Below are 17604 nucleotides of genomic sequence, written 5' to 3'. Positions count from 1 at the left end.
ACCTCGGTTTATTGGGCCTTTCCGTATTCTTCGCAGGATTAACACAGTGGCTTACGCATTAGACCTTCCTTCTAACATGCGTATTTCGGATGTATTTCATGTCTCCTTATTAAAACCTTTGGCCTGCAACCGCTTTACCACCTCGGTGCCATGTCCTCACCCTGTACAGGTTGAGAACCATGAGGAGTATGAAGTATAGTCCATTGTTGACTCCCGTAGGTTCCGTGGGCGCATACAGTACCTGGTGCATTGGAAAGGGTACGGTCCGGAGGAATGCTCTTGGGTCTCATCCTCGAACGTACATGCCCCTGTCCTCCACCGTGATTTCCATAGATGTTTTCCCTTAAAGCCTGGTGGTCCTCTGAGGGGAAGGGTTGTTGAGCAGGGGGTACTGTCAGGGCTGGCCTCAGCCCTTCCTTCTCTGAGCTGTCCGCTCAGCTGTCGGCTAATTGCCAGCTCCTATCTCTCCAAAGGTACTCAGCTGTTAATGATATCCTGCTCGTCAGTCCTGCCTACTTAAGCCGTCCAGCCCAGAGGATCTCTGCCTTCGCCTTAGTCAACATCACAGAGAAGCTCTCCTGCATTCCTGGTAAAAGACTTGCTTGGCTGACATCCCTTCTGACTCCAGATCCTGCTTGCTATTTTACTACGCTCCTCTCCGGCTCCCCGACGTTTGGTTTGTCTGACTATCTGTTCCGGTTTCTGAACTCTGGCTATATTTCGACTACGTTTGTTCTATTTAATTTGATTATTAAGCAAGTGTGATATAACTGTACTTCTGTTTCAGTCTGATTTTATGGTTTCTGACAGAAACATAATACATGTAAAATATAAACAGCTGATATGATATACCTGTCCTCTAGGGCACAGCACATCCTGCACTTATGACTTGAGACATCAACGTATGTATAAGCAAAATCTGCTTAATTATCTAAAGAAATAAAGGTTGAAAAAGTCTGGGCTAGACACATGAAGTCAGATCTCTGAGGACAGGAAAAGAGATATAAAAGATTATATTCGCAAATTTGCTTTGGTAGCATAAGAAGTTTATAGGAACTAAAGTGTTTTAAAAGTTAAAATTTTGTATACCATAAATTTCACATGAAAAATACCATGAAATCTATGTGGAAAACATGTGCTGCTGACACCTATACAATCACAACTGTAGCTGCTTGGCTACAACATACTCAACTGTGCAGCATTTTAGCTTTTTAACCTCTGTGTCAGCTCAGCCCCACTTTGTGTATGCCCTTTTCTTTAGCCCCATAACTGCATTGCTTACTTTGTACACAAAGCTATGTGCATGCCATCTGTCCACACAACCTTCAACAAGTCTGTTTTTTTCCACCTTCTCTCTTCTTTCTCAACAACTTCTAAAATTCGTGTCCTTAAAACCTTTTTTTTTATTCACTCTTGCACCACTTTGTCTTCATCACCTTCTGCATCATTCTGTCTGCACCACCTTTTGCCTACATTTACATCTTCTGTCAATACTTTTACTTGCCTACCTTTTTCTCAGACTAACACGGCTTTTGATTAATTGCCCCTTACAGTAGCACTTGGTTCTCTATATGGTCCAATGCCAAACCTTTCCTTTGCTCCTACACTTTTTTGCTCATTTTGGACAGGGATATTATAGCAGTAAGACTTGTTCTGCACTGCACAGTATTACTCTGAAACACTGACCCAGTTTTGTAATGTAAACCCATCACAGGAAGCTGGGACTTGATGCTTTCATCTCCTAACTTCATAAATGCAGCAGTTCTCTGACAATGATGTCAGAAGATTCTCCTATCACTTTGTTTGTAAAGAGATAGTGTAACGGAACCCCATCGCACTCTGCTTGCGTGCTTCCATCAGTACACTGCTTCCTTCCAGTCTGGACCTTCAGATATAAGATATTACAGCCCATATATTGTAACTAAGAACCAGCCGAGACCAGCTCAGTTGCAAAACTGGAACATGGAACTGTTTGTTAGAACAAGAATACAGTCTTATATACGATTCAGAAAGAAGTTCTCCCCTCCTGATCATATTATCCTAACAATACAACTGTAACCAGAAACATAAATTAACATGAGCTAATTAACTAGTCATTTACTAGGTGACTAGGTTACTAGATGTATGACCTTTCAGGTCAGCCTTGCTATCTTTTAGCTCAGAAGACACAACACACATTATCATAAATATAAACACAGGACACCATCTCACAATAGCAGGAGCTCTCAGGATTAGCAGACGGTCTGTCTCCTACATTGAAGACCATGGAATCCACATCCAAGCTATGCTTTGACTAATCAGGGATTGCAGACAGCATGGCAACAGTCTACAAAACTCTTACAATGTTCCATCATTCTGATATAGTGGAATTAATATATCATAGATTTCTTGAGGGATGTTGTTGATAAATATTACTGTTCCATTTTAAGTAATCCAAACCACATTCTCAATGTCCATTAAATAGCTGTCCATTTTCTCAGTCACCCAGTTCCCCTAATAGACACAAGGTGACTTAGACATAGGAGGTGCATGGGGAGCTGGAACAAGGGTTTCCCAACCTCTCCAAGGGATTCTGGGTTCCACAAGCCCCCCACCCAAAGTGACTTCTGTCACAGATAGCATATCTCATAGTATGAAAAAAGCTGTCTGAAACCATTTGATTCCAGTAAAGATGTGCTAATACATGTTGTATGGGCTGTTAAATACGACTGTCTTTATTATCACTATTAATATTATGGGATGAGATGAGATCTTTTTTAAAAATTCGTTTATACAGAAAAATCCTAAAGGTTCACAAACTGGGGCTGATTTACTAAAACTGGGGAGTTCAAAATCTGCTGCAGCTCTGCATAAAAAACAATCAGCTTCCATTTTTTTTTTTTTTTTATCAAAGCCTATTTGAACAAGCTGAAGTTAGAAGCTAATGCACAGCTACACAAGATTTTGCACTCTCCAGCTTTAGTAAATCAACTCCACTGTCACCATTCTGGCAGTCATATATGTGTAAATGTATGCAAAATAAATAAAGGGTTCAATGACAAAGTCTCTAAATTTGTTGTAGAGTGATTCCTTCCACTTTATTGCACGACATCCAGCTTGCCAATTACTCTAGCCTTTATTAATTTTTCCCTGCACAGGAGTAAAAGACACAAGTCTGGCTCCCTGGAAGATGATGTAGACACAAGCCCTGGGGGAGAGTTCTACACATCTCCATCTTCTCCAACCGGGAGCAGCCGAAACTGGACTGAGGACATGGAAGGTGGTGAGTGTGATACGAACTAAGGTTTGGCTTTAAAAGTTATTCATTTTAAAAGCACTATGAAGTATTAAATAATTCCTAATTTGTCATACAAGAAAAATTATTAGATGAAAGCAAAAGGGTCTTTATTAAATATTAAATCATTATTTAATAAAATAATATTAATACTTCAATTATTTTCAGTTTAAAGACCAAATGTTGAAATTTATGTTATAATTTTTGTCCCTTCTGCATGTTTTAATTTTTTTATTGTTTTTATTTCTATGATAAAAGCAAACTAAAATTATAGTTGCTCTAGGGTGAAAACATTAGTAACATGTTTTAAATGGCGAAGTAAGTAGTGCATTTGTGTTAAAACGTGCAGTCAGGGGAGGCAGGTGAGGCAGGGCCTCACTTGCCATGAACATTAAAAAAAACGAAATCGAGCTTCGAGGGTCGTAGGTTGGCGACCTGGGGTCAAAGAGAGACCACAAAGTTGTATGCATGTAGCCTAAGTCTTACCCCACCACTGGTAAAAATTTGGGGCTCCTATAACCTATGGTTCCAGAGATATGGGGCTCCTTGCACAGCCTGTCAAAAACTAAATACAGAGCGGCCACTTTATAACACATAGTTTATAATACAAGCCGACACACTCTGTTTGCAGCAGACTGAGAGGTTGAGCTCACAGTGCCTCTCACTTCTTGTCAGAGGCACTGAGCTCAATAAACAGCTTGGAGTCTTGGACCAATAGTAAAGTGCCATTGGTCCCAGCTGTCCAATAAAAATGCTGCAGTGGAGGCATGCCTCTCTCTGCAGTTTCATAGAAGGGGCATGTGTCTAAAAGACAAATGCTTCCTTCCAGCCCAGCCCTCTTAACTACAAGGAAAAAACATTTGTTTATGAGTATAAGATTTACCCATAATCCCATGTTTTTCTCACACGGTTAAGAGGGAGAATGAGAATCTGCTGCCTGCTGAAAAGGTATTGTTATATTCAAGCTAAATCATATATTAATATGCTATATGTTATAAGATAGTAATGTATTATTTATCTATTTACTGTGAAATTACTGGTTGGAAGTTATAACTTCAAACTTCAGTAATTTGTCAGTTAAGCCACCTGCTTGAGTACAGATTTTGAAAATATAGTAAATTACCTTAACCACTTCAGCCCCGGAAGGATTTACCCCCTTCCTGACCAGATCACTTTTTGCGATTCGGCACTGCGTCGCTTTAACTGACAATTGTGCGGTCGTGCAACGTGGCTCTCAAACAAAATTGACGTCCTTTTTTCCCCACAAATAGAGCTTTCTTTTGGTGGTATTTGATTACCTCTGCGTTTTTTATTTTTTTAAGCTATAAACAAAAAAAGAGCGACAGTTTTGAAAAAAATGCATTATTTTTTACTTTTTGCTATAATAAATAGCCCCAAAAAATATATAAAAAAACATTTTTTTTTCCTCAGTTTAGGCCGATACGTATTCATCTACATATTTTTGGTAAAAAAAAATCGCAATAAGCGTTTATTGATTATGGCATTTTTATTAATAATTTATTTTTTACTAGTAATGGCGGCGATCAGCGATTTTTATCATGACTGCGACATTATGGTGGACACATCGGACACTTTTGGCGCTATTTTGGGACCATTCACATTTATACAGCGATCAGTGCAAATAAAAATGCACTGATTACTGTGTAAATGTGACTGGCAGTGAAGGGGTTAACCACTAGGGGGCAGTGAAGGGGTTAAGTGTGTCCTAGGGAGTGATTCTAACTGTGGGGGGGGGCTATGTGTGACACGACACTGATCATCGCTCCTGATTACAGGGAGCTGTAATCAGTGTCCTGTCACTAGTCAGAATGGGGAAATGCTTGTTTACATCAGCATTTCCCCGTTCTTCCTCTCCACTCTCCATGAAATGAGTACGTGGGACCCGCGGTCGGACTCACGAAGCTCGCGGCGGGCACGCGCTATACAGACCTTGTGAGATCACATACAATAACGTGATTTCGCGCAGCGGAGCCAACCTGCCGCAGTAAAACTGCGGTGGCTGGTCCGCAAGCGGTTAAAAACAATATATAATAATTATTTGTATATTACTTATGGTAATTAACCCCTTGCCACCAAGGCCAATTCTGAAACTTCTACATGTAAAAATCATAATTTTTTTTGCTAAAAAATTACTCAGAACCCCCAAACATTATATATATTGTTTTAGCAGACACCCTAGGGAATAAAATGGTGGCTGTTGCAACTTTTTTGTCATACGGTACAGCAATTTTTTTAAACGTGTTTTTTTTGGGAAAAAAATGTTTCATGAATAAAAAAAAAAAACACTAACGTTAGCCCGATTTTTTTTTTTTTTATATAATGTGAAAGATGATGTTACGCCAAGTAAATAGATACCTAACATGTCACACTTTAAAACTGCGCACACTTGTGGAATGGTGCCAAACTTCAGTACAAATAAATCTCCATAGGAGACGCTTTAAATTTTTTTTTTTTTACAGGTTACATGTTTAGAGTTACAGGGGAGGTCTAGTGCTAGAATTATTGCTCTCGCTCTAACCTGTGTGTATCTGACTCTGATACTAGCCAGTGCCTCACCAGCCACTGACCTCACCGCACGTCCCTGAAATCTGGAATTGTGATGGCTGCTCAGTATGTCATTTTCACTTCTGGATCACATTTGCTCGGATAGCATGGGGTTAGAACATTTCATTGCAACTGAACTCTCTTTTAGCAAGGTTTACCCACCTACTGTAAGTGTTAAAGTATTGTTATGACTGGTACCCACTAATATGTATGTAGCACAATATATTTTTAAGTGTAAGCTGTAAAATACTGCCTATGGGCAACCAGGCTGAGGCTGCCACTTTCTATTGCAATTCTGTAAATGAAAGTAACCACCTTGATGCTGCTGGTAGTGGCTTCAGGCTTCACTTCTTATAAAAATAAATATATATAAATGCATCATCATGCATGTAAAGGAGGCATTTGCTGGTGGCGAGTTGCTCCCAAAGCAATGATTAAAAAGATAATTTTAAATCAATCATTTCACCACAGAGAAAATATATAACAAGTGGCATAGATTTTAAACAACTGCTAATTTTTCTACAACTGGCTTGTACAGCAAATTAAGCCAAATAACTGACCATTTGATACTAGTCTCTCAGTAACCTACAGTTGTATTACAACATTTGCAAGTAACTCTTGCAGCATTTGGTGTCAAATATGCATCTACAATCAGAAAGAGATTGCACCAATTTAACATGCAAGGAAGGTATGTCAGGTAAAAAAAGCCTTTCATGTCCAGAAAGAACATTGGAGCAAAACTACAGTTTGCCATTTAGGCAAAGACCAGGCCCTCTGGAACATTATACTGTTGACTGATGAATGAATTATAGAGTTTATTGGCCACAGTAGCGATAAACATGCTTGGCACACAGGGTAGACAGCATTTTATGGTGGTGGAAAATGAAATGGTATGGTTTGGGGTTGCTTTGCTGCTTCATTGGCTGGTCAGCTTGCAGTCATCAAGTCACCTTTGAATTCTGCAACATATCAAATTGTGCTTGATAAGAATGTGAGGCCATCTGTCCAAAAATGGTTGAACCAGAAATTGATTTTTCAACATTATAATGATCTAAAGCACACTAGCAAATCCACCAGTGACTCAAAGTATTACAAAACTTGTAAGGCCTTATTTGTAAAATAGAGTGTAATAGGTATACGTACCATCATGTAATAGGTATACGTACCATCATCCCAAAATACTATAATCAAAGGCAAATAAGGGGGTAGAGGCGTGATGACAGTTGCTGCTACTGTCAATTCCCATCTAGACCCCCCAAAAAAAGGGGGAAAAGGGTGGGACTATTCCGGTACTAGGTAAGAGAGTACAGTAATGGATATACAAATGAATTAAAACATTATATAAATTCAATTTTTAATAATAAAAAATTTTTTTTTACAAAATACAATTACAGACAGAATAACTACATACAATCATAAAAACAAAAGGGATATACCACCCTGACTAAGCAAGTGGATCCCGCAAGATGTAGAGTAAGGAGTGTATGTAAAGCTTTTAGTCTCGACCGGTTTCACGGTTAACACCGCTTCTTCAGGAGAAACATATCTATAACATAGTGTAAAATAGCTTTGATACATACAAGTAAATATATTGAACCATTGCAGCAAAAATAATTACAAGGGTAACAAAAAAGCACAATACATATAGGGTAGAAATGAGGACAAGCTCACCCGCTCAGGCGGAATCCGTGGATATGCAGGACCCAATATAAATCCCCCCGCGGCGAACACAGGGGATGATAGACAGACTCTAGTGAGTAAAAATTGGATTAAAAGGATAGTGAACATCAAATTGATGATGATGTGCTGATTAATGAAGGGGTGTGCAATTCCCATACATATAAGGTGGACCCAGGGCGGTGGTGTGGAGGGGAAGGGACATGCGGGTAAATGGTGGAAGGGGAAGGAGAAAGAGGGACAGAGAAACCAGGATAAAAGGAAAGACGTAAGAGGGGCAAGGGGGGGACATTGGAAAGGAAGGGGGAGGGAAAGGAGATAGAGGAAAAAGGGAGGGGGGGGCACGGAAAAACAGGGGGAGCCAAGAAGGATATGGTAGGGAAAAGCTCTCTTTTCCCTACCATATCCTTCTTGGCTCCCCCCTGTTTTTCCGTGCCCCCCCCCCCTCCCTTTTTCCTCTATCTCCTTTCCCTCCCCCTTCCTTTCCAATGTCCCCCCCTTGCCCCTCTTACGTCTTTCCTTTTATCCTGGTTTCTCTGTCCCTCTTTCTCCTTCCCCTTCCACCATTTCCCCGCATGTCCCTTCCCCTCCACACCACCGCCCTGGGTACACCTTATACGTATGGGAATTGCACACCCCTTCATTAATCAGCACATCATCATCAATTTGATGTTCACAATCCTTTTAATCCAATTTTTACTCACTAGAGTCTGTCTATCATCCCCTGTGTCCGCCGCGAGGGGATTTATATTGGGTCCTGCATATCCACGGATTCCGCCTGAGCGGGTGAGCTTGTCCTCATTTCTACCCTATATGTATTGTGCTTTTTTGTTACCCTTGTAATTATTTTTGCTGCAATGGTTCAATATATTTACTTGTATGTATTAAAGCTATTTTACACTATGTTATAGATATGTTTCTCCTGAAGAAGCAGTGTTAACCGCGAAACCGGTCGAGACTAAAAGCTTTACATACACTCCTTACTCAACATCTTGCGGGATCCACTTGCTTAGTCAGGGTGGTATATCCCTTTTGTTTTTATGATTGTATGTAGTTATTCTGTCTGTAATTGTATTTTGTAAAAAAAAAAATTTTATTATTAAAAATTGAATTTATATAATGTTTTAATTCATTTGTATATCCATTACTGTACTCTCTTACCTAGTACCGGAATAGTCCCACCCTTTTTCCCCCTTTTTTTGGGGGGTCTAGACGGGAATAGACAGTAGCAGCAACTGTCATCACGCCTCTACCCCCTTATTTGCCTTTCATTATAGTGACTCAAAGTAGAAATAGAGGGTTAAGAACTGGCCTAGGAAAAGCCCTAATTTTAATCCCATTGAAATGTTTTTACTAATGGGGGCAACACCAGCTTCTGAGGCAAAGGGTGTAACTTACTGTTTACCTAATTTACACCCTTATATCAATTGATAGTTTTGTTGAGTAAATGAGCGGAAAGGCATATTTTATTTTTCAATTCAAGTATACTACTTGTATGTGTATGCATAGTTTGTAGGGACTAAATCAAGTTCTAATGGAGGGAAGGAAAATAATAAATAATTTTCAGAATTTTTTACAAATAAATATCTGAAAAGTATGGCATGTATTTGTATTCAGCCCCCTGAGTCAATACTTTGTAGAACCACCTTTCGCTTCAATGACAGCGGCAAGTCTTTTTGGATATGTCTCTACAAGCTATTGCACATCTAGAGTGACATTTTTGCCCATTCTTCTTTTCAAAATAGCTCTTTTGCAGACTCTAACAGGTTTTCTTCTAATATTGCCCTATATTTGGCTCCATCCATCTTCTCATCAACTTTGACCAGCTTCGTTGTCCCTGCTGAAGAAAAGCATCCCCACAACATGATGCTGCCACCACCATGTTTCACGGTGGGGATGGTGTGTTCAGGACGACGTGCAGTGTTAGTTTTCCGCAACACATATCCTTTTGCTTTTAGGCCAAAAAGTTCATTTTGGTCTTATTTGATCAGAGCATCTTCTTCCACATGTTTGCTGTGTCCCCCACATGGTTTCTCGCAAACTGAAAACGCGACTTCTTATGGCTTATGGCATAAAGGCCAGATTTGTGGCGTGTGCGACTAATAGTTGTCCTGTGGACAGATTCTCCTGCCTGAGCTGTGGATCTCTGCAGCTCCTCCAGAGTTACCATGGGCCTGTTGGCTGCTTCTCTGATTAATGCTCTCCTTGCCCGGCCTGTCAGTTTAGGTGGACAGCCTTGTCTTGATAGGTTTGCAGTTGTGCCATACTCTTTCTATTTTCGGATGATGGATTGAACAGTGCTCCATGAGATGTTCAAAACTTGGGATTTTTTTTATAACCTAACCCTGCTTTAAACTTGTCCACAACTTTATCCCTGACCTGTCTGGTGTGTTCCTTGGCCTTCATGATGCCTCTGAGGGCTTCACAGAACAGCTGTATTTATACTGAAATTAAATTACACACAAGTGTTTTCATCTCCTTCACATTAATATGCTGCGGCCTTACAGCTAAAGTTTAGGAACCACAGTTTTAACATGCTTACATTGGTTCCGCTTGGACCAATGTAAGTATGTGTGTTCCATACCTGTGGGATCCCTGTGGAAGCTGGAATACACTTTAGCAGGTGCCCCTACTAAACTGACCGCAGTTAGCTTTCAGGTCCCATACCGTGTGGCTGCCCTGCTGCATTGTGATCACAGGAGATCACTTGCTCAGCATGGGCCCCATTCAAGGAACACTTTGCATTTTATCAATGCATGCAGAGTGCTCTGATAGGATGAGGTGGAGAAGGTGGCGGTAATGTCCCAATATCTGCCTTGTCCGACCAGAGTGCCAAGAGAGCAGATTCCTGTGTTCACAGTGTGGCCGGGCAGCCACAGCATGGCAGCTGAAAGCTAGTGGTGATCACAGTAGAGGCTACTACAGTGATTTCCAGCTTCCACAGGATGGCTCATTTATACTAACATTGGTCCAAGCTGGACCAATGCACCCAATAATTGCCATGCTTCATACTTCAGCTCTAAAATTATAAGATCTTCAAACCCTAATACCATCTGTACTTTTTTCGCTAATAAGCTTGTTTGTTCCAAAATTTACTAATAGGTCCATAGAAAAAAAGGATATGGTTTAAATCTGGGTGATTTAAATGACTTTGGGCATCTTTTTTCTTTACCTCTCCAGAGAATCTAGAATATCTATTAATGGATATAAATGACCCATTTATTAATTCTAGATGCAACTCCCTCAATTCAGCACGTTTAATGGTTTTCACTATCTACTTATATGCTCCTATTATTCTCTCCAACATTGTTATAGATCACCTTACTTAATGTGTACTAATCTCTATTATGATTTCATATATCCCTCTTAAGTGCAATCTTATAACTAACCCTGTGCTTTTTTACATTTCACACAGGACATTTTTAAACATTGCATTAAATATCACTACATGTATCTCAGAACTTGTAGATCTTTGAGTTTGTAAAATATTATTAGCCCCCTCCCCCCTTCTGTGTCTAAAAATGTTTTCATCCTGGAGAATCTATTAAAATCCATTATTTGAACTCCAGCCTTTCATTTAGTCTTGCACAGTTGCACAGGCTCCTTTCCTGTATTGAAAGTGGTTACTCTACGTTAACCACACACTGTAAGCTTCTCACAGTATGTGTTGGAACTTGCAGGAAATCAGATAGAGCCCTCCTCATTTATTGGCTGGAGGATGTCCGGCATCATCTGGCTCTTTTGCCCCCAGTGTGACTGTCCTTGGGCCACCCCTTTCATTGATTGGGTTTTAATGCAGTCATGGAGGTTCAACATTAAATGTAACCAGTACCTAGAGTAGTCTGCACCTGCTTAGGAACACCTACTCCTACAGACTGACATCCATCAAGACAATTTGATATTAACATAACTCCTGTCAAGAGCCAGCCCACTTTTTGAATCAGGGATGGAGGGGTGTTGAGAGGAGGCAGGATGCTATGATGTTTTCAGGAAACTATGGAGAGCATCATGCTGGCTTCCTCCTAGAAGCCATGATCTATGCATTGCATAGAGAGACTCAAAGACCCAGTGATAATATAACTAGGTCTATGGTGAAAATGGAAATTTGTAAAAAAAAATGTAAGCATGTTGTTGAGGGGGGTGAATAAATGAGGGAAGATAACATATAAGCAGATTAAACTTCAGCTTTAACTCTAAGTGAGGGCACTTTACTAAGACTGGAGTAGCCAGAGTTTGGAGCAGCTATGCATGGGAACCAATCAGCTTCTATGTTTCATTTTTAGAGTTTAACTGAACAAGCAGGAAAACAGAGGTTGATTGGTTACTATGCACAGCTGTCCAGATTCTGTATTTGGATGCACACACCCACGCAAATGTCAAATTAGAAGCAGTGTCCCTGCAGCCGCTGGGTCCCAATTAACGTGAACTGGACTGCCTGCATGGTCATGCACAGAACACCTTTGTATCCCTTGCAGGTGAAACACGGTCCTCACTCGGGTATACGCTTACGTACACCCATGTGGTCGAGGCCTAAGAGTGTTCAAAATTGTTTTTCCCATATATTTTCAAAAATATCTCCATGCTTTTAGTGTAACTCCAAAATATATTTTTTAGAGATCTGCTTAGCTAGTTAGTGGCCATTGACCAAAAATGCTCTCATGGTACCTGCTGTGAATGTGATGTTGAGTTAATAAACTGTGTGATAATATCCAGTAAGGGTGTTCCAAGCCTCCATGCGATTCCCTGTTGGGAGACCAGCAACTCTATCCAACTCTATCCAGGGGTTCTCTGTCCACTGATTATGCCTGCTCCCAGGCCGAACCAGCCTCTGACACGTTTTCCTGTTCTCCACTTTTCTGACACTCTGATTCCAGCATGTAAAAATCCAAGTTGTTATGCAAGGATTAGTCCACACAACCTAGTCAGTGTACAAAGGTTGAATAATCCAGAGTGCACTTATAATCTTATGAGCGCTATCACAGGGGACATAAGCAGGATAACTTCACATCCTGACATTTTGCCAGTAACCCCAGCTTTTTCAACCCCACAAGGAATGCGTCCTTTTCTGCAAGACTCATAGTTCTGTCATGACTGACCTGGCATTAAGGTCAAATGAGATTCTCAAAGTAGATCTTCACCCTGTAATGGCAAAAAAATTGGTATGTACAGAGGGCAAATATAGAAATCTAAACCAGCTATATATCAGGACGTCTTCAACCCAGCAAAAGTAGTCAAGATGAGGAAGTAGTGGAAATGGGCGTTAAACAATGACCACCTGATATTTCTAATATCAATAGGTATACAAGATATTTTTATATAAAAGTCATAACGTTATTACAAACAATTAAAAACAGACATTTCATATCAAATGGGCACTGTGCAGCCCCAAAGATCTTCACCCTCTTTCAGAAGTATGTCCCATCTAAATGTTCAGGCATAGTTATTTAATATTTGGATATTGCAGTCTTTTTTTTGGTAAATACCTTTTATGTTTAAATTTCCCACAGCTTCTGGTTCTGGACGCCTAGACGATCTACGTCATAGGGATGTCCTATGGAGACTATTGCTATGCTATTAAGACTCCTGGAATTGATGACACCGATATCCCAGGAGTCTTCAAGCATATACAGCTTGTGGCATTGCATTCATTCAAAACCAGAAATTGTGTGATTACAGACAGTTAGGTGCCATTTTTGAATGAGGGAACCTCTTGTGTGGTGTAATGCCCCGTACACACAGTCGGACTTTGTTCGAACATTCCGACAACAAAATCCTAGGATTTTTTCTGACGGATGTTGGCTCAAACTTGTCTTGCATACACACGGTCACACAAAGTTGTCGGAAAATCCGATTATTCTGAACGCGGTGACGTAAAACACATACGTCGGGACTATAAACGGGGCAGTGGTCAATAGCTTTCATCTCTTTATTTATTCTGAGCATGCGTGGCACTTTGTCCGTCGGATTTGTGTACACACGATCGGAATTTCCGACAACGGATTTTGTTGTCGAAAAATTTTATATCCTGCTCTCAAACTTTGTGTGTCGGAAAATCCAATGGAAAATGTCCGATGGAGATCACACACGGTCGGAATTTCCGACAACACACTCCGATCGGACATTTTCTATCGGAAAATCCGACCGTGTGTACGGGGCATAAGTGTGCAACTTACAGCTTCACAAGCGTTGACAAGTTACTGTAGCAACAGGGCATGAACTTCTGCTGACATTGCCATTGCTATGGCAAAATAGATATGCATACTGGGTTGCCAGCTGCACAAAATTCTGGAAATGAATGGCAGCCGCCGGACTTTGCCAAGGAGGTAATTTGGAAAGTAACACTACATTTTACTGTATAAGATTATCTAAAATGTAATAAAGCGCTGCCTAAGAAAAACGAGGATGTATTTTTTTTGTTTTTTGTTTTTTTTCCCCTTCTGTTGGTTGAACGGGATGGACTTCTTTTTTCAACCAGACGAACTATGTAACTATGTAAACTATATTAAAAGACTGTAGCTCCTCTTTAATACCATCAAGTCATCATATTACATATGGAGGGGACTATCAGACTTCCCTACTAGTAGTGGAGATAACTGTGCGGTGGAACATTATCTATAACATTTGGAAGCTAAACACTTTTTGGTTGTCCTTCATAACAAATCATCAGTTAATAGATAAAGAGCCTTGTAAATAAAATGCTGGCAACGGCTCACCGGATTATTTGGAATACTGAAAGCATTTCTTCTAGGTCTCTTAATGAAAGAAATTAGTAGAATTAGGACTTCTAGGTTTGCCAGAATGTACTGAATGCCGAGTTGGCCTTTATCTCAGATCCATCTTTTCAACTGAACTATATTTCAGCTCAGGAGAAATTGAAAATAGACATTAACACTAGCAACTAGTGCTTGCAAACAGGCTGCCTAGAGTTATCACCAGAGTAGTAAACTGCAGTGCTAAATCTACTTCAATCAATATCAAGAGAGTATTCTTGAACATATAAATTCCCATTGACACAAGGGAGTACCTGTGGGCTGTTCTTCAAAAAGGTGGAATATATACATGCTTCCTTTGCGTGGTGAAGCTTGTCAATGCTAACCCCAATGCCTAAGTAAATAAAAAATTCTATTGGCAATAGACAAGGGTTACCTCTTCTGTTTGCCCTGGACATTATCTAGACATGTAGGACACTCCCTATCTGTGTGGGATTTAGGAAATATGTGTTTGAACATTTTGCTGCTCTGCAGGTAGCAAAAATTAGTGTTTTTCTCACTTAACCACTTACTCCATTCACAGATCCCTTTTCCCAGCTCAAGATAGTTTAATCCTTTAACTATTTTGGCATCCACCCATCTAACAACATCACCTATTTTCCCCCTACTTACCCCACTGATAAATTAAGTAAATTACTACCTTCTTTAATAGGAAGGACCAACCTCCTTAAAATTCTACTAATAAAAAAATACAAAATTCTGTTTTGTATTTAAAGGGTTGTTATGAAATTTGATTAGAACCCCTTCAATATCCAAGGAATCAGGTTGAATTGGTGGCAACCAATCCTTGGATTTACTTTAAACCTTCTCAGCTACACAATTTAGCTAGATGGAAATCCCACAGTCATGCCTTACCTTACTTAAAAATAACATTTTTAAATATCATTTCACTAGCCACAACCCAATACACTTCTTAGAAATGGGAAGATATTTTAATCTACATTCTGTATTACCAGTACAACAACTTATTGAAAAAATATTGGATGCATCCCAAAGCATACAAAAAATATAAAGCTACACTACACTCACCTCTCTTTGGGAAAATTACTATCTGATGGAGCTAAATAAACTACATAACTTTGTTCACAGGAGATGAATTGGTATAGTCAGTTATTCAGCTGTACTCAGTGGGACAACTTAAATTATTTCATCAGTTTGAGGATGACCATGATCTAATTCACAAGATATTTTTCTGATGCTTACTGTACAATTTAGCATAAAGCATAAACTTACCCCCCCAAAAATTCTTCCCTACACCCAAGTTTGATGATCGGGTCATGTCCAGTGGTACTAATGGTCTGATCGTAGTTCTAAATGCAAGCTTGTTAGATAACCACTTAAGTTTCTAGAGGAAAAAATTACACATCTGAGTTTCAGACTACCAATTACATTTTTGGAGCCCTTGGAGTATCAGGAAAGTGGAAACACCAACAAAATGATCACATTTGGAAAGAAAACACCCCAAGGTATATTGTAAGAGGCATGGTGAGTCTTTTGAAGGCTTCAGTTTTTTTGGACACGTTTTTGGAAAATGTGGAATGAAAACGAAAATGTATTTTTGCACACAAATTTGTTAATACAATATTTCCAACACACAGCATAGGTATACATGGAATTACATTCTGCTCGTCCTCCTGAGTATGGTCATAGCACATATGTGGGACTTTTTTACAGTCTAACCACATAGGGAGGTCCAAATTCCAAGGAGCTTGTTTAAGCTTTCTAGGGGCATAAGTTATGCATATAATTTCCTGACTACCTTTCACATTTTTGGAGGCCATGGAGCACCAGGACAGTAGAAACAGCCCAAGATATATTTGCGAGCATTGTGAGTCTTTTGAAGACTTAATTTCTTGCTACAAGTTTTTGGAAAATGTGGAAAGAAAATTAAAATATTTTTTTTTACACAAAGTTGTCAGCTTAATAAGATATTTTTCAAACACAGCATGGGCATACTTAGACCACACAAGTGAGACTTTTTCAAAATGTTTAGACTATGTGATTATGTACTAGACACTGTATCCTGTGTATCACAAAAAATCAACCTATTTTATCAAAATCAGTATACTGTAATAGGATTTGGGAAAATTACTGCGCTAAACCAATCATGTGCAAAGCTGCTAACACTAAAATAAAGTCAAAGAAATATGTGAAAACACAGTGTAGCGCTAGAAAACCATCAAAGAAACAGCATACTGCAATGCATTGAAAATAAAAATAAATAATAATATATACTGTGAAAATGATATAAATACAGTCCAGTGACTATGAACTAGTGTGAACATGAATGCACCACTATGGTAAGCTAATTAAAACAAGTGTCTATAGATGTAAAGGACTCAGGATCCACTCTTGAGGTGGCACTTGTGAAAATGGAAACAGGTGACTGGCCGTTGAAACGCCAGGGATAGTGTGTCCTCCACCAACAAAATGGGATATGTACTCTTACATATCCCAGCAGCAGTGAGTTAATCACGCTTGTGTTGGCTGCAACCTGGGAATCCAACGTTGCACAGGGCTTGGAAGGAACTGGAACTCAGTTGGAGATCAATCCAATCGTGGATGATGGTTAACAAAATGCTCTCACCAGGACCAGCATAAAAATGATTAAAAATAGAAAGGCTCCATCTGATGCAGGTCAAAACGAGGGATTTATTGTAAAAATGTACAAACATCAATTTATAGATGTGTACAGCGAGGTGATCACAAGGTTAAAAAGCAATGTGGGCAGCAATAAATGCAAGCCTGACCCGTTTCGTCCCAATGGACTTCAACTGGGGCATATCTTGGCTCCCCCACATTGCCTATATTTATAAGGTATCATAATCTGGTAATTGAGAGTGAAAAGGCATTGTTCCGCCCACGGTGCGAGGACCGGAAAGTGTGGCCACCAGCATGAATTGCACGCCTCACTCTGAAAGTCTGTGGGCGGAAACAAACATCCAGGTCACTCCCTATGAGACTTCCAGGCCGTGCCCACATAGGGGGACGCATCACCACCATTACGCAATGACGCAAACATGACAGTGACGTCGTATCATCCTGCGAGACCCCCCCCCAGGATCCCACAGGTCCATCCATCATGTGACTCACCAAAGAGAGCGAGAGCGTTATTGCCATCATGGCGCGATGACATAATTACGTTGTCAAAACAATGTGCTCCGGAAATCCAATGGGAGGCATTCAAGCCTCGCTATGCAAACTAAGCTCCCATGACTACAAATGGAGAGAAACAGATGGTGGGGACACTGAAAAAGTATCTAAAACAGGCCAACATTAAAACATACATATCAGAATGGATTAGGACTATAACATCAT

General features: G+C 39.9%; 1 protein-coding gene across 4 annotated transcripts in view; it reads left to right on the top strand.

The window, feature by feature from the left end:
- Positions 1-17604, top strand: part of NFIC (nuclear factor I C) — a 269386-nt gene that overhangs the window by 174658 nt on the left and 77124 nt on the right. For all 4 annotated transcript variants that reach the window (XM_073595294.1, XM_073595302.1, XM_073595286.1 and 1 more), the window contains exon 6: positions 3138-3262. In XM_073595294.1, the coding sequence (XP_073451395.1) occupies positions 3138-3262 (125 nt within the window). The remainder of the gene's footprint in view (positions 1-3137; positions 3263-17604) is intronic.

Source organism: Aquarana catesbeiana, linkage group LG01 (genome assembly GCF_042186555.1).
Source record: "Aquarana catesbeiana isolate 2022-GZ linkage group LG01, ASM4218655v1, whole genome shotgun sequence".
In the NCBI taxonomy this organism is placed as follows: Eukaryota; Metazoa; Chordata; class Amphibia; order Anura; family Ranidae; genus Aquarana; species Aquarana catesbeiana.
Note: the sequence above shows the minus strand (reverse complement) of the source record. Positions and strands in the feature narration are given on the sequence as shown.